Genomic DNA, 23,051 nt, shown 5'->3' with positions numbered 1-23,051 from the left:
GTTCTTCCACCTAGGCAATCCACATTCATTCTCTGCTACTCAACAAACCTTAAATTTTCACTGACTCCGCCTTCGCTTGATTCGCTTGTCGATCGAATTATCTGAAACACGCAGACGTCCAACACAGAGACAAGTGAAGGGAAAACCACGACACGCAATAACGCGGATCATATTCTATAAATATCCAGACTTGGAAGAAGACCAATCATCGTCAGACGCGTGGATAAGTCGACAATAATTTTAGGCAAAGAAAGCCTGAAGTCTTCCCGCTTAAAATTTGTCAACAGAAGAAGGCCAGGAACGTCAGATGTACGTTTCATTTGAAAATTGAGAGAAATTTGATATTCAAGACCACAGATTGTTTCAGCAAAAAAATTTAAAGAATACTAAAGAGTTGTGAGTGCCGCACAAGATTGTGCTAGGTATGAGAATTGATCCTGCGCGGCAATGAGCTCGCCTTTATCGCACAGATACATCGTTCTGTAGTGAGGTGCGTGGTGTTCTTAAACAAGACCCAAGCGGTGAAGGGACTCTTTTGAGTACATCAGGTTGATAGAGGGTTACAATGAATAAACGAAAAAAGCAAATGAATTCGTGCTTACATACATTCGAATCTCTACAATTATCTCTTCCCTGTCGTCGGATTCACCAACACACTGTTTCAAATGCTTCGAAAACACCAAAGTTTCGTCGAACAATCATAACAACTTAGAACCGTAGCAAAGTAAACGACGCGTGCATTCACACAAGAAATAGTTTCCAACCCAATCTCAACGAAAGCGCCACCATCCTTGCCCTAAATATCACGTATTATAAAAACTGCTTCAAAGCTATGTACAAAGCGCCTCAACCAATCGTCTTACTCCACCAAATGCACAGACAATGATCCTTTAAACATGATGCATTATTCCGTCAAGAGCATCATGATACACTCCAACCAAATGTGCTGCATACGATTTGGTCGACACGAGTGCATTCCTCATACCACCATCAAACTTGATCTCAGAGAGGAAGGCAGTTCCATCTTGTAATTTTGTTGATGTGTACAATACCACCTATTGAGTTTGATATGGTGGGTCAGTAATCATACGTGTCGGTTTTCAAAGTATCAAGATTCGCGTGAGTTTCATAGTACAGTAACATGACAAGTTTCATAGTACAGGAACATGACAAGCACGACATTCCAATCTAAAGAACCACCGCTATTTCGAAAACTCACCAAACCAGACTCAATGCTCCTCTGAGCAATCAAAAACACATTATTCAGCGCCAGCTTGCTCCTAACCAACTCCACACCATTACCACCACCATTCCCAAACACCAGCCCATTCAACGTCCTCTTTACTTCATTACTATCAGGTATATCCTGCTTCCACATCTGGAGCCATTCATTCTGCTCCACTTGTCCGTTCTCGATAAACAATACGTGAAGCGGTATGAGGACTTGGAAGTATGATATTCCAGCATTCGATTTCAGCGCTATTTGCAGATTGTTTACTGGGCTTGAGAGTTGGGGGAGTGCTTCGATTTTAAGTGGGAGGGATGTTTCTGACGATTGGTTTGGGAAGAGTGGCACCCGTACTTGGAGGGGTTGAGCTGGCGTTAGACTAAATCTAAACACATGTATTGGCGGAAAAGTGGAATTAGTCTAGGCCAACAGCAAAGAAAGAAGGTAAGGGGTTCGACGTACGTATTCTTATTGAAGAGTATCGAGAACTCAGTCAAAGGCTGTAATGCTCGATTCGTGAATGTCAAGTCCATATATATCTCACGTTGCCGTCTAGCAACTATATGAGCAAAACATTTATGTCAGGTATATTCATTGCAAAATGCAAAGGAAATATGAATCCAATCATTCTGGATGGATGAACCCAAAGGCATAATACTTACAAGTTCCTTGCACCTCCAACCCGCGTCCACTCTGAGCATTCATATAAACACTCTTGGGTGGGACAAATCCATTCTGCAGCTGTAACGACATCAAGTCCGTTATACCACCATTGTTACCACCACCACCTTCATGATTGGAAGCCGCTAACGTCATGGCATTCACGGTATTGGCCAGCACCATCATATTAGATTGAGCTTGTGGTACAGGTGCTTGACTGAATGGTTGTTGTATCATGTTACCAGGTTGTGTTATCGTGGTTGACGAAAAGGTTTTCTTGGTTTCTATTATTGTTGTGTTGCCACTGCCCGACTTGGAGTTGAACTATATGAGGAGGGAGTTCGCGATATCGTTAAAAAAGCGGTGAAAAAAGCAGTGCAGCTAATGATTGATAAACCCTTCTGTCTCAACCACAAGACCACCACATACATCATTAGATCCAAAGTTACCCATACTACCCATGTTAGAAGGCATGAAATCATTATTGCTACCACCAAAGGCAGCATATCCATCATCGACATTAGTGTGCTCCACTGGATCCAAATCCAAGAGGTTCAAATCCCGCATTGGATTGATATCGTTGGCGTATGGATTCGACATTACACCATTCTCGTATAGGCTTTGTACTCTATGTAGAGGTAGAGAGTAAGCTTTACTGTAGCATTGCGATAGACAAGCCGTGCTTTTTGTCCCAACCCACTCGACAACAGAATTAAACTGCAGATAATGTTCAAAAAGTTCGACACTCACTTGGCTGGAGGATCTTTAGCAGCAGTCCTTCTCATAACAGGAGTTACCAAAGCCCTTGATTGTGGGACTACTCTAGATTTGGATCCACCAATGAATGAAACAGCAGGTTTGTGATATATGGAAGCCATTGTAGCAATGGAGAGTAATAATTCATCCAGTAGGGCTGAATCCATATTGTCAGTTTCAGTGGATATCGGTGGTTTGTCTGATAAAATTACTGCCTATTTTGTATTTGGCTCGTGGGTTAAGCGTAAAAAAAGCAAGCAATAATACTCTTGAACAGAAACCATTCTTTAGTGCATGCACATCCTACCAAAACCAAATCCCTCGAATTCCTACCGCAACGCACCAACAACACATACTTCAACGCATACCTTGGCAGCAACAGGATCAGTAGAAAGTAACCTCCAATATATAAACCCGCGATCTCTCAAATCCGGATTATCAGCTTCCTCAGTAGACCATTTCAACACTTTTGGAACCAGCTCTTGTCCAGCGGATGGTCGTTTAATGAATAATTTAACCACAGCAGTCAACAAAGATAACTGGACTTCAGGTGCTTCTTCTTTGAATGAGTCCAAAAACGAGTCTAGGAGGTCGTCGGCGTTTTCTATGCGGTCTGCGTATTGTCCTATAATCCAAATCATGGATGCTTTGGCTTCTGGTTCGTCCAGAGAATCCAAATTTTGGCAGAGTGTGCCGATGATGGATTCGTATCTGTTTGGATATTTTCTGAAAATGTCCTACACAAGATGAACTGTCTCAGTGGGTTGCTTGACTTTCAAAGTGTGTCACAGAGCAGGCAACAAAAAAATCGGATAGTCAAGAATGAACACTCATTACCTTGATGACTACAACAGCCTCCTGAACGACATACGACACTTTCGAAGTAATCAACTCCAGCAAAGCATCAACACATTTATCAGCAGCACTCTCAATCTTGATTGCACATCGTCCAATACACCTAACAGCTTTCCTAGCAAAGTCGACATCAACTTCCACAGAGTATTCCTTCAATTCAGACAAGACTTGGTCAACGGTAGTCACATTAGCCAATCGAAACATGATTTCGAGTTTAGCTAGTTTGACGTATATCGGATCATCGTATTTGCAGAAGAAGACCTTCATTTCGTTCTTCATGAGGAGGTCTGGTTTCTTTTGAAGGACCAGTTGGATGTTTCGGAGAGCTACGTATTGGACTTCAGGACCATTGTGCAAGAGGGTGACTAGATATGATATGGAAGGTTGTCAGTTCTAAGCAAGACATGCATCTGGATGCATATAGGTTTTTGCCAAACGACAAATCTCATACAGGCAACGAATTAGAAGTTGTTCATCCCACAATTGGCACAAAACATTCGCAACTCACTTAGTGGCGGTCCAAGCTTTTTATAAAGCCCATTAACTATATCTTCACTCTCGATATAATTCATCAAGTAAAGAATGACCTTTACCGTAGTCAAGACTACAGCTGAGTTCGCATGCTGAAGACGAGGCACTATTCGTTCAGCCAACAATTCAGCGTCCGCATGTTCTTGGGGAACTACAAACATCATTGCCTCTAGTATATATGTTTGTCCCCATCTAATTGGAGCAGGCAGTTGAGTCTTAGTCTTGACCCGTTGCAAGGAAAAAAGCTAGGAATGGACAGTGCCACGTACTCGGTGCACTCGTTCAAAGCAGTCAACAACCGATTAGCAGTCCCAACATCCAGCACCAAGTCTAGAGTATCACTCTTCTCCGATATCTCGAGCAACGCGACAACAGCATTAGCAACCACCGTTGAATTCTCGTGATTCAGCAATCCACGTAGCAAATCCAAAAAACCTTCAGATTGCACGAGATGCTTGTCGTACGAGTACAATTTGGCCACACACATGGCGGCTGTTTTGCACACATAAGAGTCTCTATCGGTCAGGCAGGTACGAAGTAGACCACAAAGCGAGTCCATTATTTTGTCTACGTGGATGTAACCCATTGTTCGGATTGCTAGTGCTCGGATGAGAGGATTCATGTCTGACAGATCCTGTACAAAACCAGTCGAACGAGACGGTGAGTCGTACGACAGACGCCAAAAATAAACCCAAACGTTGCACCCAAATCTGTCTCTTAACAGACTCTTCAGACTTTGATATCAACCACAACCAACAACACCTACCTTTGTGAACGAGTTTACCACCATAAGAGCTATATCCGGTTTCGATTTAGCATAGTTGATCAAGTACAGATAGACCATCTTTTTGATTTCGAGGGAGGGTATCGACATGCAAGCCACCACATCGGTGAAGAGGGGAGACATGTCGTTCCCCATAGTCATATTTGCAACGATTTTCTTTAGGACGACCTTTTTTTTCGTGTGTTTGGTGTCCTTCTTGTCCGAGTTGAGCTCTGTTCGTAGTTCTTGGATCTTGCCTACATAATGTGATAGTGGGTGAAGTGAATGGTTGAAAAAAGGATGACCGAGTTCGCGAATATAGAATCTGAAATTGTGAATTGACCGCGACAATACTCGATAGATCCACTTCAATGAATGTACAATGTCATAAAGTTACTTCCAAACATTACGATTCATACCTCTTTGAAAGTACTTGGCATCCTGCCCGGCATTCCCACTATCTGATCCTTTGAGAAAACTGTCTGCCAGTTGGCCCAGATTGCTCTTTAACAAGCCGCTCATCCTGTTTGATATTATCGTTTCGTAAAAGTTGACGATGATGAAGGAGGAGAGCAGCGTGTAGAACAAAAAGATCAATTGTACATTCAGTCGTCTGCGAACTGGAATTTGACCTGTTTGGTCCTGGAAATCGTGTCTCTAGACACAATACAACGACATGAAGCGAGTATGATTCTAAAATGTTGATAGTTGACGTGTCATTGATAGGAAGAGTCGTAGAGTAGACTTATATTTCAGGACAGAATCCGATACCACATAGATTTTCATTTTTGACTTCACGTCCACTAACAACAAAAAAACGCAGTCATCACAGAGCCGTTCAAATCCTCAACACACAGTTTGCAAACATTAAGACGAAAGGGACAAGTTTAAATCCCCAATAATATTATAAAGTATTTACTCTAGACTAGAATCAGTACAGAAACATGGTAAGCTACTGCCACCATTGGTCTCTATCTTGCCACTCTGCAATTTTCATCTCTGTTGGGACGAGACGCGCCACTTGTTAAAATAAGAATATGAGGGACATGTGAAAGTAGAGTGTGAGAAGAACCTTTATATTACATTGCAATCAGTCATGCACTGTTTGCTGCTAGTCGAGAATGGGATTGGGTAGAGCTTGTGTTGAGGGGGCACATCAAACATTTTTTTGATGTGTGTGGATGTTGGTGATGAAACTCGATTCAAGTTGAAAGAAAGAGGAAAGAAATGAAGACCAGCATATGAAATTCCATGGCACATTGTCAATCTTTAAGCAATGTCGAAACTGCAGAGATTGCTTATGATTGTTGGGCGGCTCGAGGACTTGCCGCTCGCTTTCGTGCAGACAAAGATGTCTCAAATGAGAGAGTGTACAATTTGGAGATGATCGCGCTGCTTGGATCTTGCTCATTCTTCGTCTCACGTACAACGACACACAATTGCCAATTCACCCATCACTAACCAATCCATACCACTTTTCTCTTGATAGTCTACCGGTGTCAGGGTCGCAGACGATGCATTAGCCATCTACCAAGAACTCAAATTGAAGAAGAAATACACCTACATAGTTTACAAGATGAATGATGAAGCAACCGAAATCGTCGTCGAAAAAGCTGTAGAGGGGTCAAATTATGAGACTTTTGTCAAGGAATTACCCAAAGATGCTTGTCGATACGCTGTGTTTGATTTCGCTTACGAGACCAAGGGTGAAGGTCAAGGTCGCAACAAGATTCTGTTCTTCTTCTGGTAAGTATTGTTTCCTGGTGGTGATGCTGTGGTGATGATCATCAGCCTTGGCAGCCTCGACTTCTAAGTCATATATTATCCACACAGGTCTCCAGATACCGCCAAAGTCAAACCAAAGATGGTGTACGCTGCGTCAAAAGATGCTCTCCGAAAGAAGCTAGAAGGTATCTACACAGAAATTCAAGCTACCGACTTGTCTGAAGTCGCATACGAAACCGTCTTGGACAAAGTTACACGGTATGTATTCAAAAACTGAAGCATGACATGATGCACGAAGTGAACCGTGTACTAACTGTCCCATGCATTACCCATACAGATAAGATAATAGAGCGACCACTTCACATACTATTACATCAACATCCACCGCCAAAAAACTCTCGACATCTTTTGTAGTGTATTGTGGAAATTTATTATCTCTCCTTTTGCTTTTTTTCTCTCGTTGGGATCATTATTTGGTTGGATTTGTTTGGTTGATTTTTAAGAAAAAGTTATTGCAAAAACATGATTTGTAGAAGAGGAAGGTGAGAGGGAGAGAGAGATAACAGAGGAATAAATGATGTATTGAAAGCATGACTGGCTTTGAATGTCAGTTTTGGACTGCAATTTATCAGCGAGATCAAGTCAAACGTCTTGAAGTTGCGAGCATAGGTCCGCACGGGAAGTGACGAAATTATCCAAGGCAGGAGACGTGGCTTCATTTGGTACCCAACAGCAACATATCCTGGGACCCAACAGCAACAGTTCCAAGTCAGATCAGCTGCCGAATAGGCTTGCGAATGATCAAAACTGTAGAGCGACGCGTAGATTAAGGCATCAATCGAGTATTTGGCTTGGATTGCTTGGAACTGCCTGTTTTTGTGCCCAACGGCAGAAGTAAGAATTTAGATAGAAGAGTTTGCTCGTTACAACTGCACTTACTGATCATTACAACTAAATTGGACTGTGATATGACGCGTTCTTACCTCATTTAAGATACTACTGCGACTTGCTCCAGTTGCTGTTCGTTGCTGAGAAATAGACTCGTGTCCTTCTAAGTCAAATTAATTTCAAGTTCAGCTTGCAACGAACTACCAACGTATCTATCGAACTAAAGGATACAACAGCAAGACAACTAATCATGTTCGTCTACAAGAGAGGCCAGTGATGATCATCATTCTATCAATCGCCTAAATTCATCTAGTAGAGCTGACATTCCACATTTCGCGATTCTTCGTTTTTAGATGGACGGAAGGAGAGAGTGGCATTCGACAAGATTACATCAAGAATCAGTAGATTATGTTATGGCCTGGATATGAACTTTATTGACGCGGCTCAAGTTGCTCAAAAGGTAGTCAATACATTCGACATCACAACACTGCGCATCATTTACAGATCAATCGACCGTCACATTGTCCATGTACTAATATCATTGTGTATTAAATAGGTCATTCAAGGTGTATATCAAGGTGTCACTACTGTAGAATTGGATAATCTCGCTGCTGAAACCGCTGCTTACCTGACCGTAAGTCACTGCTAAATTACTTGTACATCTTGAATGATAAGAATCACGGTGAATGGAGAGGGGATGGAGAAGATCAGGACGTGGATCCCGTACATATGTGACATAAAAAATCAAATGGTCATGCATCTGTGCTAAAGGATGGCCCATTGTTTGTCAGTGACTGCCAACTCACCACCCCCAAATATATCATCACATAGACCAAACACCCAGACTATGCCATCCTCGCCGCCCGAATCGCCATTTCTAATCTCCACAAGGAAACTAAAAAGGCATTCTCCGCAGTCGTCCATGACTTGTATACCTACATAAACCCAAAAAATGACAAACCATCTCCTATGATTTCGAAAGAAACATACGATGCTGTCATGGAAAACAGTGCTTTACTCGACTCGGCAATCATCTATGATCGTGACTTCTCATACAACTATTTTGGTTTCAAGACTCTGGAACGTTCGTACCTCCTCAGATTAAACGGTGAGGTTGCTGAACGCCCACAACATATGCTGATGCGTGTTGCTGTCGGCATCCACGGCCACGATGTAGAAGCTGCTATCGAAACATATAATATGATGTCGGAACGTCTCTTTACTCATGCTTCACCTACTCTCTTCAATGCTGGAACACCACATCCGCAACTGTCTTCTTGCTTTTTGATTACAATGAAGGATGACTCTATTGAAGGCATCTATGAAACGCTAAAGACTTGTGCAATGATTTCGAAGACTGCTGGTGGTATTGGTCTCAACATCCACAAGATTCGATCTTTGGGGTCGTATATTGCTGGTACCAATGGTTACTCTAATGGAATCATCCCCATGCTTCGAGTATTCAACAATACTGCGAGGTATGTTGATCAAGGTGGTAATAAACGACCTGGTGCTTTTGCCATCTACTTGGAGCCTTGGCATGCTGATATCATGGACGTGAGTGATAACGATCGATTTCCTGTATGTTTTTGCAAGTTCACGTTTCTGTCGATTCGACGTAATAGTTTTTGGACTTGCGAAAGAACACTGGCAAGGAAGAAAGTCGTGCTCGAGACTTGTTTTATGGTCTTTGGGTAAGTTTCATTTGACAGTTCAAAATGCTCTCCAGGATGGACTCAACCGGAATGTACCTTCTAGATCCCAGACTTGTTCATGAAGCGTGTAGAATCCAACGGTGATTGGTCCTTGTTTTGTCCTGCTGAAGCTGCTGGTCTTGAAGATGTTTGGGGTGAAGAATTCGAGGTATGCACGGTGATACAATCCATTTTAATGTTGTTCTGGAAATTGCCATTCCACACAACTTTTTCTGCTGTTAACTCACGGCTCTCCCTTTCCCACCACACACAGGCTTTGTATGAACAATATGAACGTGGTGGTAAAGCTCGCAAAGTCATGAAGGCACAAAAGCTCTGGTATGCCATCTTGGAAGCTCAAACGGAAACTGGAAATCCATACATGTGCTACAAAGATGCTTGTAATCGAAAGTCCAACCAGCAAAACTTGGGTACCATCAAGTGCTCCAACCTCTGTACAGAAATTGTAGAATACTCCGCACCAGACGAAGTCGCTGTTTGTAACTTGGCATCTATTGCTCTACCAACGTTTGTTGTCAATAAGCAGACCTTCGATTTTGAAAAGCTTCGACAGGTAAGGGAAGATACGATTATACTGACTCTTCAAGTTCGAAGCCAAAAAAAAGCACGTGGCTGGGATCATTAATCCGACTCTCTCTGTCGATAGGTTACTCACACGGTGACACGTAATCTGAACAAGATTATAGAAGTCAACTACTATCCAGTTCCAGAAGCTCGCAAATCCAACTTTAGGCATCGTCCTATTGGTATTGGTGTCCAAGGCCTGGCTGATGCCTTCATCAAGATGAGAATGCCGTTTGAATCAGACCGAGCCAAGGAACTCAATTCACGAGTTTTCGAAACCATATACTTTGCAGCACTTGAAGCATCATGTGAATTGGCCGAAAAATACGGAACATATGAAACATATCCGGGATCACCCGTGTCCAAGGGTATCTTGCAACATGATATGTGGAATGTTAAAGGTTCTGATATGTGGGATTGGGCTGGTTTGCGGGAAAAGATTGCCAAGCATGGTATCCGTAACTCGTTGTTGTTGGCTCCCATGCCTACTGCTTCTACCTCTCAAATCTTGGGTAACAATGAATGCTTTGGTGAGTGGACGGTCACCCAATGGCTGCGTATTTCTTAATCATTTTTTTTCGCTCTCGTCAGACGTACTCAACCAACCTCGCGCTCATATTTAGAACCATATACTTCCAATATCTATACTCGTCGTGTCTTGGCTGGTGAATTCCAGATTGTCAATCCACATTTACTCAAAGATTTGACTGAATTGGGTTTGTGGAATGAAGGAATGAAGAATCGAATCATTGCCGAGAATGGTTCAATTCAACGTATTGCGTCCATTCCTCAAGAACTCAAAGGAATTTATAAGACTGTTTGGGAGATTTCTCAAAAGATTATCATTGATATGGCTGCTGATCGTGGTGCATTTATCGGTATGTGAATCAGGGGTTTTGAAGTATTTGGATGCAAAAAGAGCAGGACGCTTAGGAGGGACGTTGAAACCGACACAACTTGAGACCACACTAATTTACCACTCCCTCTCATTCACTATGATAGATCAATCCCAATCACTCAATATTCATATGGCAGATCCCAACTATGGTCGTCTGACATCCATGCATTTCCACGGATGGAAGTCTGGACTCAAGACTGGAATGTACTATTTACGAACACGACCAGCAGCAGATGCCATCAAGTTTACAGTAGATCAATTGGCACTTAAGGCAGATGAAGCAGCAGCACTACAATCATCACCAAGTCATAAGAAGCCACGACAAGAAATAGCATCTATTGTACCCGTTCCAGCCGCAGCAGCAGCCATGGCATCACCAGCAGAACCCATCTCTGTCCCCAGTCCCTCATTGACTGAAGCTACATTGGATGGTGAGGCAGAGAGTGCTGAACCATTTGATGCTAGTAGTAACTTGGAGGAGGATGAAATGCAGAAACGTATATTAGAGTCTGTGCGTGATAAGAATATGGAGGCTATGATGTGTTCTTTGGAGAACAAGGACGCATGTTTGTCTTGTGGTAGTTAAATCTGGATAGATGGGAGATGTTGTGTTGTTGGTTGGTGGATGTTGGTATGTATAATACTTTTTATATAGCTAGGCTGTGTTTGGAAGAACCAAATACGAAAAATCTCTTTTCTCTCTTTTTTGTTGCTCCTCTTGGTAGCAAGGACTTACCAACCGCAACCTTTTTTCAATCTTGTAAACGTGTACCATAGAAAACAGAAAATATATAGCACTATTTGCCGAAAACTTGCACGTCTTGCTTTGTTTGTTTTGGTGATAACATACATTTTTAAGCGGCTTTGTACAAAACGACCACAGACAACAAATGCTCTATAAATCTATACTAGCAGGTTTACGACTTGCCAAACAACCATTCTGGTACCCCTCCGTCTTCGTTTGCGGAATCGATCTCTTCGTAGCCCTATACGAATTTGTGTGAGTGGGTTGTTTTGTGGAGACATGGTAGACCTGCAGCACCATATTTTTGCTTACGCCTTTGTATTCACCATCCACAAATATTTGTGGAAGGGTTATTTTCCCTGATTTTGATTTCATAAAGTCTTTTGCTTTTCTATGTGGGTGAGAGAGTGGTGAAGGTTAGCAAAACAAAAAAGGGATTGTTGCTAGCAAGAAAGGATTGAATGAATTCACTCAATTGGCCTTGAATGATGGTTGCTCTGTATCCCACACAATAGATTGGGAAATACGAGCATCATGGGAAAGATCTCAACCAGGTCGTGTTTTGATTGTCTCGACATGAGCACAGACGTTTTGATCTGTAGCGGCAAACAAAAGACGACGATAATCCCCGTCAAGCATTGAAATTTACAATTACAAGATTCCGTCTCCCATTTGATCGTGACACGTCCCTTCCAAAACTTTGAGATCTTGATTGCAGATGTCGAGTCCTCTCTCCCCCACACCCTCAACATCGCAACACATGACTTACTCGTCAGCAGCAACATCGACTTCGGAAAAGGGAATCTTCCTTCCATGTAGGATATCTTGTATCCTTGTGTGTTGTTTCTTCATCTAAGATTGGAACGGGAATGAGATGGTTTGGTATGACGATATGACAGGGATGGCACGTACAAGGATGTTGCCAGATACGGACGAGTAGTAGATAATGACTTCTTTTTGAGACATTGTGTTAATATATGGTCGTGGTGGTGGACTTTGAGTTGCGGATATGAAGGAATGATTTCTCGGCTTTTGTGGAGGACTATAGGGAAAAGACACGGCTTATGTGTATACTGAATTATTTTACGCGTGCTTGCCTGTAATTGGCGCGTATTAGATAAAACGGTGTCTCATCTGTGTGTGTTTCAAACCTTTCAAAACGCTGACGGTTTCAAGCGAGAATGCGTGTCAGAGAAGCAAGATAACACAATGTCTAGTCAAGGATCGTCTCTGGTGCCGCCAGACTATGTAAGCTGGCTATAACTCATATGCTATCAGCGTTTATTTCACAATGCAACGAAATCCCAACACCCAACATTCAATTTCACTATAGGTAACTCCCGCATTCCCATCATTCTCATGGGATCTCGGCAACCTAAAGAAAACTGACCCTAAAAACCTCCTCTACTACCGCGGCGACATTATCCTCTTCACTACGCTATGGACAATCATCTGGTTTGCAATCCTGTTTGGTCTTGGTGGTGTATGGGGATACCTCGTGTTTAGGAAGAACAAGCTGGGCATATTGTTGCTGATTGGGCAGCTGGGTGCTGGTGTGGGGCTGGGTGCTGCGAGTGGGGCTGTTGTTGGTATGTTTGAAGGCTGATGTAGGTTGATTGCTGGAGCTACGATGCTAAACACGCGTTCATAGGTGCTGTGCTGGGAGGATTGTATAATGCAGGCCAGTTCGGCATGCCGACTTGGATTCCGTGTGGCTGGGGGTATGTGAGAACAAGCTGCTTTGTACACTTCGCTTGGAGTCATTGTATCTATCTACAATCAGATGTTGTTCAACCAACTCTAACCCCAAATTCGCATAACAGGATGGTTCAAGCACTCGTTGTCATTGTTTCGGCTTATGCTGAAGTGTCGCTAAACACTCTGTAAAAAGGAGAGGATTTTGGAGTCGTAGTATTAACCTGCGATGATGATGCTCATCAATCACTCTTCACTAATTTATTGACATGTCTTGTTTGCCAAGCGCTGGCAACAGGAATTACGATCTAATTTTTAATATAGTATTGCCACTCCTCAAAAGAAGGAACTTTCAAACGTTTGGTGTTTTTTGGATTCTTCCTTGCTCCACATGTTCTTTTATGGTCGCTGAAAGGGATCAATCTACATGGAATTTTCCTCCTAGTTCGTTCTGCCTCGCCTTGCCGCGGGTAAATCTGTGGTTTGGTCTTGGTCAAGATATCCTTCCAAAGAAAGTTGCTAGATTTGTAGGACTGATACAAACTGACACAAATGGGAATACAGACATAATTTCTTGCGCATTCAACAAGTCGCATTTCCGACTTCAGCTCTCTCGTTGTGTCACTCTACAACAATGTATCGCCGCGCATCGGTCTACAACTTGGACTTGGACAAACAGTTCCAGATTTCCTTCCATTTCCCGGAAAGGATCGAAACAAAGCAGCGTTACAAGCCATTGTAGCATGACAATCCACACAATCTTGTTGGTTGTTGGTATCCAGATCCTGGCGGTTCAAAGGTATGTTACGCCTCTCCTTTCCGGTGCATATTGTAAGCTTGGTTGGATGGTTTAAACAGCTGAATTGAATCTAATATCGTTCTTTTGGTCTTTCAGCATACTGGGTCTTGTGCAGGACGAATGGCTGTTTCTCATTTTGTGGAAATCTGCAACGAAAATACTCGATATTTAACACATAGTTCTTTCAGCACACTTGTGACTTTCATGGCAAATGGTAGAAAGACGCAGGCTGTAGCAAAATTTGGCCAAAGCTGGAGGTCAGAGCCCGTTCCCGATGCACATTGCAGGCTCGATTGGTTGTTTTTGTGAAAGCATTGGCATTTATCTCAGTAACTTGTTTTATTCTTCAGTATACTGGATCTTGTGCAGGACGTACGACACTTTGCAGTTTGTGGGAATTTGTGCGAAATGTATGACATCTAACCAGCTTCTTCATTCAGAACTATCTGCGGCATGGAGCTTTTCTGGTGCAGGAGGGTCTTCTACTAGTACTGTGAGTTCTAATCATTCCAGCATGTCTGGTTTTTACTGATGCAAAACAACGACCAATATGAAGACGTGATGCTTCACTTTTTTCCATTAAACTGGTAACTCTCTCTGTTTTGTATATCGCTGCCTAAAACAATGGATTCCATCATTGGCATTGGCAAATTTGTCAATTTCCACGCTTCGAGCTTTGCAGCTTTGGCTTGTGGAGGTCCGATCAACGGCGGAGGCACTACAGGTACGTTTTTACCATCTAACTTTCCAAACCTGTCCTGTCGTTAGTAACATTTTCAATAGTTAATGGCACTCCTACTTGGATGCCCAAAAATGAAACACACCGAAACTATGGATTTGTAGAGATTTTTTTGTATGTTTTCTCCATATTCTCCAAACAAGCTAAATACAATTATATCTGTTTTCATAATCATTATTGGTTAAGGCCTCTGTTGTTTCCAACAAGCTACACGGTTTTTTGTTGGAATTTGTCGAGCTGATTCAGTTTCAAATGCGGAACCTCGTAGATCAAGGAAACGAGTAACATAGAGACTCATATGCAGTAAAGAACCAATCTAACCAGCTCCGAATCCTGACTCATCTATAAAGAAACTTGTATCGTCACCCCAAGCGCTGGGATATCATAGATGCGGCCAGTTTTCCATTTTGCAATTGAAACATTACAACGTCGATGGATTGCTCGTTCACATACCAAGATTGCCAGATATTTACTCTGATTCAACTTTCTATTTCAGTAAACCTCGAAGTACGTTTAGAAACACAGTGTCAACTTCTTCCATCGAGCACATTTACACAAAATGTTGAACATGACTTGGAACACATAAGCCAATACTGACGCAAGACACATCAGCCGAAAATGAAAATCGTCAATGCACTCGGAATGGTATTGCTTAATCGAGACAAGTTATCAAGTCTTATTAAAAATCCTTATATTTTTGTTCGTGTATTACCAGTCATACCAAGTGGGTTTAAAAAAATCATCAATATTGGCGTAGCAGGGAAGTCAAGCCTGATTCTAAAGGTCGTAGTCTACTTTTGTCTCTGTTATCATTTAAAAGAGGAATGTTAGAGTATGCTTGGCAGAATCACAATGAAGACTGCTCAAACAAACTCACAAAGTTGCAAGACCGAAGAGAGACCCAAGCCAACACAAAGTAAAAGACACCGTAGACGACCTGTAAACCATACAACAAGCCATTGGGCGTGACATCCCAGTGGTCGATATCCTTACCAGAGACTGAGCCGTTTGCAAATGTGGTGTATATGGTCATGTGAGTGATGGCTGTGAGGCCACTTTCTCCGTCTGTAATTAGGCAGGAATCCACTGTTGGGACTGGCGCAGCGATGAGACGGGCTGCTAAAGCTAACTCGCTTTGGGCCTACGGAGAGAAAACCGGCGTGTGAGCTTGTTTGGATTCTCACGAGCACAAATGTTCATCACGATCGTTTAAACTTGTTCAAAATCTTACAGTAGAAGCGAGAGCTACAGACTGAACAACAGCTGGGGTGTTGGTTGCATCAAGACCAGCATATGTGGCGTAAGCGCTTAATGCAGTGTTGAGGTAGTTCGTGGCATACGTCTGTGTCGTAGCAGAGAGACCAGCAGCTGCGTTTGATGCGGCTGTGGCACCTTTGACGTTTGCGGCCAGTGTAAATAATTGAGCAAGAGATGCGTTCTGGGCTGTTGTTGCAAAGACAATGTGTTTCAGCGGGGACAGAGATGCGTTTAGAGATGGGGCAGCTGTTATGCTCATGGCTAGTGCGGTGTCTCCTAATCCTTGGTATAAGGCAGTGTTGACATCAAGAGGTATTAATTCGTCTTTGGAGCAGGTAACGGGGTGGCCGAGATATTCGTTTCTCATGAGAGGGTAGAACCACAGACGATCGTATCTGCATTGGTGAAGGAGGAAGTATCAGTAAAGAACACAATCACGATGAATGAAAGTACGTTATCTGATACTTACGATAGCCATGCGAAAAAGTATTTTACGGGTGAAGATCTGGGCAAGATGAAGTCGTCTGGACAGTATATACTAGTCCAGAACAGGAAGAAGAAGTAGTGGATGGTGAAGGCTGCGTTGGCGTATGGAATAGATCCAGCAATGTATGCACAAATCATGTTTAGCGACGAGACACACATAGCCTATTGGGACGTCGGAAGAGGTGAGTATAAGAAGTCGTAGGGACATGTTTGGAAGTATTTTTACCTCCAGATATAGAGTGAAAGCATTTTCGGCCAAGTTCTTGTTGTCAAATCCAGCCATAGGTAGTGCAATCAATGCCACCAAACAGCACATAGTGCCAGAGAAAACCACTTCGACGACATATTGTGCGAGCAGGTACCAAAGCTTGTTATAGTATCCAGCAGCCTCTTCGTGGTAGTATTGCTTTCTACGTTCGAGCCCTGAGGTAACGTGGTTTGGTAAGAAGGAAAACGTTTAAAGGGAAACTTGGCTTACAGTATGCAATAGCAGCCGAACCGAATCCGGGAACCATGAGCGTAATAGTGAAACCAAGAGAGCCTTTTCCGACGTGACCGTAGAAACCAGAATCTTGTCCATAGAACGCACCACCACAGAAGAGACCGACGAGGATGGCAGAGATAAATCGGGTCTGGAGACAAATGATGGCTCAGCGATTGAGGTTGATAAAAAATGACGAGTTGGGAACGTACTGTGGACATGAGAGGGTTTCGCCAGTAAATTGTCAACTGACGGACAAACAAATGATAGAATTGGAGGCGACTGGATGCGAGTTGGTAGAAGCCCATTGATTCCCAGAATGTTGCTTGCTTCAAGTGGAAGGCTTCATAGTTGCTGATGGAGCCTTGACCAGAGTGAATATCGTTGATTCTCTTTTCAAGAGCTGCACATTCTGAAGATGCCTTCCATGACGAAATGAGGAAGTCGGGTTGAGCAGCTTGTTCGTTGGCATATGTTTCAGCTAAAATTCGTGATGAATGATAGAGTGTGAGAGCGGATTCGTGATTGAAGTTGCTCTCGTCCGTACCTGGATTGCCAGAAATCGCGATACCCAACCTTTCAAAGTAAGATATGGCGTCAGCGGTTCTACCAAAGTAACATGTCTTTCCACCAGGACATAGAAGTAAAAGGTTGTCAAATTGTGACAAGACGGTGTACGAGGGTTGATGGATGGTAGCAACTGCAGGCAAGAAAAAACGATAATGAGTATTGAAAGCAAAGTGACGTGGATTCTAGGATACTCACTGCAGGCCAGTTTACGGAGGCGGACCACTTCGTTGACGTTTTCAATAATAGCACGACCAGTTGCACTGTCCAAACCAGTAGTTGGTTCATCCAAGAACAACACTGATGCTACTGGTAACATTTCGACGGCAACATTAACACGCTTTCGTTCACCGGTTGAAAGACCACGGACCAAAGCTGATCCGATCTTGTTGTGTTCGACATAGTTAAGTTGCATCAAAGTTAAGACATCGTCGACCTGAAGGGCAGAAGGACGTATGGGATCAGTTTACGAATCGTAACAGCAAGTCTTCACAACTAGATCTGTAACTTACACGTGCGCGTCTTTCCTCAGCAGTCCAGCTCTCAGGCAAACGGAGAGCTGCACAGAATTCCAAGGCTTCACGAGTAGTCAACTCTGGTGGCAACAAATCATCAGAGGTAACATAACCGTTGTTTTGAATGAATTCTCGACGAGTTAATGGTGCTCCACTGTAAGATGAAAACATGCCGAATCAATAACCAGTCGGAATAGCGTTGGAAGAGCGCATTGAAATCGTTACGCAGTACTTACTTTAGGCGGACATCATTAGTCCATTCACCAGTGGTTTTTCTGAAGGAAATTACATCCAGCAAGGTACTTTTACCAGCTCCGGATGGACCCATAATGGCCAAAGATTCACCAGGCTATCGAATTATCGAGTTTTAACCAACCTGCGTCTTTTGTGCAGAAGAAGAAGACTAGATCCCGGATTGCCACTTACTTTGACATAACCACTAACACCTGCCAACAATTGCTTCCATTCTCCTCTAACCTTCAATCTGCATTCAACATCCTTGAATGAGAAAAAGGCAGGTCGAAGTTTTGTATCATCCGTCACGGCTATAGGATTAGGAAATTAATAAAAGTCTGCATCGAAATCAAGCTTGAAAGATTCAAAATGGACCGAGACCAATCGCAGTCGACCAAACGGATGACTCGAAATCTAAAAGTTGCGTCCAACACGATTGCAGGTGTTTGGAGAGTCCTTACCCCACGAGGAACTCGTTCCGGTGGCATCCTTCTTGTCTGTCGACATTGGCGTTATGACACTTTGTAGATTTCTTAGTGTACTTGCGAGCCTTTTACTAATGGTAATTATTCCTATACACAGAACCTAAAGGCGAAAAAACCGCAGCCAGTACAGAAAGAGGTCAAAAAGGGTTGATGTCATGACTGCGGATACGTGGCCGAGCATGCGAAATCGAAAAGAGGCTCTGATTTTGGCTTTCCTTGTTTTCCCGTTTTCAGCCATTTCTACCAGCCAGCCTCAAATTTTTCCCACTTTTCGGCACCCCCTCGCAGGTATTCAAAGGCATTGCTGCCCCTTCACAGGTATTTGATGCCCTTCAAGATAAAACTTTCCGACCCTTTTACAGGTATTTCATTGCCCTTTAGAGAGAATTTTCATTGACTAAAGCAAGGAATAATACTCTGGATCGGAATTGGTTTTACCACCTCTTTCACATACACTCTCGCACTGTAGATCGTTTTGAAATTTTCGTAGTCGACTATGGCCGAAGCTGAACTCTTATCAGCTGAACATGCAGGGTATGTGCCTTTGGTGATCCGGTTGTTGGTTTTTTTCAAACTGATTATCCAATCGCTCATCGTGACAATATCTTTACTTGTAACTCTTTTGACTGATTATGATTATACTCAACCCATACATAGATACACGATTACGTGGCGAAACATCGCCTTGGACATTGATGTCGGTGGCATATTCTCCCAAAAGAGAACCATCAGAACACTCAAAGGATCAACTGGTTATATGAAGCCCGGAGAGTCTTTGGCAGTAATTGGACGTAAGGACCTTCCTTTGTACGATCCGTTTTCTAGTTGTGATGCTCAATTCCTTACGATTTGATAGCATCCGGTGCCGGAAAGACCACATTGATGGATATTCTTGCCAGTCAAAAGACATTGGGCCGCATTTCTGGTGAACTCCTTGTAAACGGAGCAGCTCCGGATGTGTTCTTCAAGAAACGTGCAGGTTACATCTTTGTGAACATGTAAGCTTTTCTCGCTACGCCTGTCAACAAAAGACCCATTTACTAATAAAATACCACATTTTTACTACTTTTAGGGCTCACATTCCAACCATGACTGTCAGAGAAACGCTTATGTTTGCTGCTGAATGTCGAATGCCACGTGGCTCTACTCACGCTGAAATTGTTGCCCGTGTCGACGAGGTTTTGGAATCGCTGAAAATGACTGGTGCTCAACATACACCAGTCGGTGATGAATTGATTCGTGGTGTCTCCTCCGGTGAAAAGAAGGTGCCCTTTGAAAGCCTGCCTCTTTTACGTGTCTTCGATAGAGGCCTAACATCTCGAACGGCTTCCCTTTACAGCGTACTGAAGTCGGTATTGAAATGGTTGCCAAGCCAAAAGTCCTCTTCTTTGACGAGCCAACATCTGGTCTTGATGGTAAAGAAACCATTGTTATCAGCCTCTTTCATATGTTACTCACATGATGCAATTGGTTAGACTTTGGTGCTCGTTTCACAATGGAACTTGTACTGAGTTACGTTAAATCTGAGAACGTCTCTGTCGCAGTAGTCATTCACCAACCTGCCGATGCCGTCTTCAAGCTCTTTGACAATGTAATTCTCATTGGTGGCGGAGGTCGAATCTGTTACTTTGGTCCAACCACACACTGTGATCAATACTTTACTGAATTCGGCTTCCCATGTCCCCCTCTCATGAACCCCATCGAACACTATGTCGACATAATCGCAGCTGATACCGTTGGTGCATCCGAATACTATGAAAAATCTGCTTTATATGCTGCAAACGATGTTGAAGAACGCCGATTAGCTCAAGCATCCTACAGCGCAGTCTCTCACTCAACCCATATTGTCGAACGATCTACATGGGACCAGTTTAAATTATTGACCACACGTGTATTGCTGAGATATCAAAGAAATCCTTCAACTTCATGGGGTCGTGTAAGTGATTGAACTTTGTTGTTAAATGATTGATAATTCTTGTTTTTACTAAAATGGACCTTTTTAACTACAGTTTGGGCTTTTCATGTGCTTTGCCCTCTTCTTTGGTGGCATTTTCTACCAAATACCTCACACTTCCTTTTACCTAACTGCCATCACTAACGGTGTGGGTACCTTTGGTTTCCTATCCAACTTTGTCGCCATCGCTTCCGTGCCACAATTTATGGAGGATCGTGAACTGTACATTCAAGAGTTCAGCGCCGCTTTCTACACTCTACTTCCATACTACCTGACGTACGTGTAGAGATTGGACAATTGGGTTGAAGAAATCTGATTCTGACTTGTATATTCACTTTTCAAACTCAGATACTTTGTCGTTGAGGGTGTGCTTACTACTATCATCAGCACCATTTTGTTCGTCATTGTCTACTTTATGCAAGGAATGCCTTCGGAGAAGTTTGGTATCGTATACGGCATGATGTTCCTCGGAATGTGGCTCTCAACAGCTGTCGCTCAAGGAATGTCTGGTAAGTGACGCATGAAACGGGTTTCTCTCTTTTTCGTAGCAAAGAAATTGACTTGGTTCGTGTCTCAATTAGCTTGGTGCAAGACCTTAATTCAAGCATATACTGTATTGTGGGCTTCCAATCTGATCTTCTTTGCCTTCTCTGGTGCTGTTGCTCCTTTGGCTGCCCTAAGTAACGGGCTTAAATGGCTTACAGATGTCAACTACTGGAGATGGAGCTTCCAATATGTACTCTATAATATTGAGGTAACTCAGTCGTTTTAATTAGAAAAGGATAAACCTTTGCCTGACCATTCTGCCTTTTCCCCGTGCCTATAGTTCGATTTGCCCGTCGAATGTGTGGATGCATTCCCATTCGGCTCCATCATACCCATCTATGCCGGTCTGTACGAAGGTGGTGACGCTAGTGGTTTAGTCTCCAACGCTTCCAACACTGCTGCAGTTACGGCAGTTAGCGGGTACCTCACCGAGATTGCTGGCATACAGCAATTGTTAGCAACCAACCCTCCTGCTGACGTTGCTACCGAATTGAATGGCGCAATTACCGCTTTGCAAACACAGCTATCCACAACCGCACTTGGTGGTGCTGCCATTCTCACAAATGCCACGCTCATGGCCAACCTACAAACCAGCAACACGAACTGTACGTGTACTGCCTTTTGCTTCTTTTTTATTTGCTCCAAAACTGACATTTGACGTTATTAAATCTAGTCGGTTCCACCAGTGCCGTGGTTGCCGCTGCTACATCGAATGCCACAAAGGCATACTTCCCACCTATTGAAGACATTTGTGTTTACAGTATGTGCTTTGAATGAATCGTTTTTGTGATACAATCTCCAAGACTGACAACATTCAATTCACGTGTAGACACTCAAACTTTCTTGGGTGCCTTCAAGAGTATAGAGAAGGACTGCATAGTAAGCCTGCTTTATGTACCGCCATACCTCATGATCGCGTTATGCAATAATTTCCTTTCTCTATTACAGGCTTGTGGTAACATCGCGTATGTCGCTAACTCGGCACTTTTGGTCTTTTTCGTCTTTTTCTCGGTAAGCTTGTAGAAACTGATTGTCTCTTGAGTTTTGAAGCTAAATCCAATAATCCAATAGTACTTTGGTCTCTGGTTCTCTAGACGATACAGAAAACGATAAGCAATTAAAACTAGTCACTACTTGCGACTTCAGTAGTTAATGTCTTAATGAATCTTATTTTCTACATACGAAAGTTAAACCATGTCTTTCTGAATGACACAAAAATAAAATCTCTGACTCAATTTATCGCTGCATGTATGTTTTTGGGTGTCTTGAACGTTTCCTGAGGTCTATGCGCAAAGGTAAATTTACACGCACGATCATAGTCGAAAGCCATTTGACCGCCGAGGTGAGCGGCACATCCTCATGAGGTCGCGGTCTAGGTACGTTTATATAAATCGAAACACAACGGAGATGAGCATACATACCACTTCACAAGCAAAGCCACCCGTTGTTAAGCTTTCATCAACAAGCCCGCAACACTCCACCAGTCACCACTCCACAGCAACAACTAGAGGAAGGCACAGCGTATTCAAACGTGCTGCCTTTTTCAACGTGGTGGGATGCATGTCGAGTGCTTTGCATTTTGCACCAAACTGTCCCAATTGTTGCATTGTTGCAACACTTCAAGATGGACATTCCCTTAGACCTCCGTTTGAGATTATTGCATATTTTCAGAGGATATGGTATTTCGTGGGCTGCTAAATCTGTTTGGTTTAGGTAAGATCAGTAAGATTGCGCTTAGCGTACCTCATCTTTCTACAGCATGGAAATTCGCACGTCGAAACAAGTTCATACGATAGCACGACCAACAATACACGTGACACCATTGTTCCTTTCAGTTTCGAGGGTGTGGTAGTTCCTGTCTACCATCAATGGCAAGGACTGATTCGTCTGACGGATGGATCTTTGAAGTGGTCCATAGGCCTAACAAGCTTCACATAATCGCGCTTTATCACGTCGAAAGACGTG

At 43.0% G+C, this 23,051-nt stretch overlaps 6 protein-coding genes across 6 annotated transcripts; 4 read left to right on the top strand and 2 right to left on the bottom strand.

The window, feature by feature from the left end:
* Positions 1–890: 890 nt before the first annotated feature.
* SmJEL517_g04087 (uncharacterized protein) lies at positions 891–5,315 on the bottom strand (the record flags this gene model as incomplete). Its single annotated transcript, XM_031170015.1, has 12 exons — positions 891–1,055; positions 1,220–1,613; positions 1,691–1,787; positions 1,891–2,212; positions 2,318–2,516; positions 2,639–2,859; positions 3,013–3,381; positions 3,482–3,864; positions 4,008–4,222; positions 4,300–4,664; positions 4,797–5,050; positions 5,213–5,315. 12 exons carry the CDS (start codon positions 5,313–5,315, stop codon positions 891–893), a joined length of 3,087 nt encoding a protein of 1,028 aa, XP_031024042.1.
* Positions 5,316–6,069: 754 nt separating this feature from the next.
* On the top strand, positions 6,070–6,864 carry SmJEL517_g04086 (uncharacterized protein; the record flags this gene model as incomplete). Its single annotated transcript, XM_031170014.1, has 4 exons — positions 6,070–6,132; positions 6,283–6,539; positions 6,627–6,776; positions 6,861–6,864. The coding sequence occupies 4 exons, from the start codon at positions 6,070–6,072 to the stop codon at positions 6,862–6,864; spliced, it is 474 nt and encodes a 157-aa protein (XP_031024043.1).
* Positions 6,865–7,830: 966 nt separating this feature from the next.
* SmJEL517_g04085 (ribonucleoside-diphosphate reductase) lies at positions 7,831–11,169 on the top strand (the record flags this gene model as incomplete). The annotated part of the gene is made up of 9 exons (XM_031170013.1): positions 7,831–7,866; positions 7,963–8,040; positions 8,238–8,963; positions 9,032–9,100; positions 9,165–9,269; positions 9,375–9,674; positions 9,768–10,215; positions 10,309–10,563; positions 10,688–11,169. 9 exons carry the CDS (start codon positions 7,831–7,833, stop codon positions 11,167–11,169), a joined length of 2,499 nt encoding a protein of 832 aa, XP_031024044.1.
* A 1,368-nt stretch (positions 11,170–12,537) lies between these two features.
* SmJEL517_g04084 (uncharacterized protein) lies at positions 12,538–13,215 on the top strand (the record flags this gene model as incomplete). Its single annotated transcript, XM_031170012.1, has 4 exons — positions 12,538–12,576; positions 12,662–12,917; positions 12,980–13,049; positions 13,152–13,215. 4 exons carry the CDS (start codon positions 12,538–12,540, stop codon positions 13,213–13,215), a joined length of 429 nt encoding a protein of 142 aa, XP_031024045.1.
* Positions 13,216–15,352: 2,137 nt separating this feature from the next.
* Positions 15,353–18,608, bottom strand: SmJEL517_g04083 (uncharacterized protein; the record flags this gene model as incomplete). The annotated part of the gene is made up of 13 exons (XM_031170011.1): positions 15,353–15,364; positions 15,439–15,702; positions 15,793–16,213; positions 16,288–16,466; positions 16,531–16,727; positions 16,783–16,936; positions 16,998–17,266; positions 17,333–17,485; positions 17,551–17,788; positions 17,865–18,021; positions 18,104–18,216; positions 18,294–18,412; positions 18,563–18,608. 13 exons carry the CDS (start codon positions 18,606–18,608, stop codon positions 15,353–15,355), a joined length of 2,322 nt encoding a protein of 773 aa, XP_031024046.1.
* A 474-nt stretch (positions 18,609–19,082) lies between these two features.
* SmJEL517_g04082 (uncharacterized protein) lies at positions 19,083–22,199 on the top strand (the record flags this gene model as incomplete). The annotated part of the gene is made up of 14 exons (XM_031170010.1): positions 19,083–19,120; positions 19,244–19,377; positions 19,443–19,584; positions 19,659–19,851; positions 19,926–20,001; positions 20,062–20,522; positions 20,596–20,816; positions 20,889–21,049; positions 21,122–21,294; positions 21,367–21,691; positions 21,760–21,846; positions 21,916–21,965; positions 22,035–22,097; positions 22,158–22,199. The coding sequence occupies 14 exons, from the start codon at positions 19,083–19,085 to the stop codon at positions 22,197–22,199; spliced, it is 2,166 nt and encodes a 721-aa protein (XP_031024047.1).
* Positions 22,200–23,051: the final 852 nt, after the last annotated feature.

This window comes from Synchytrium microbalum (genome assembly GCF_006535985.1).
Source record: "Synchytrium microbalum strain JEL517 chromosome Unknown SmJEL517_scf0025, whole genome shotgun sequence".
Taxonomy (NCBI): domain Eukaryota; kingdom Fungi; phylum Chytridiomycota; class Chytridiomycetes; order Synchytriales; family Synchytriaceae; genus Synchytrium; species Synchytrium microbalum.
Note: the sequence above shows the minus strand (reverse complement) of the source record. Positions and strands in the feature narration are given on the sequence as shown.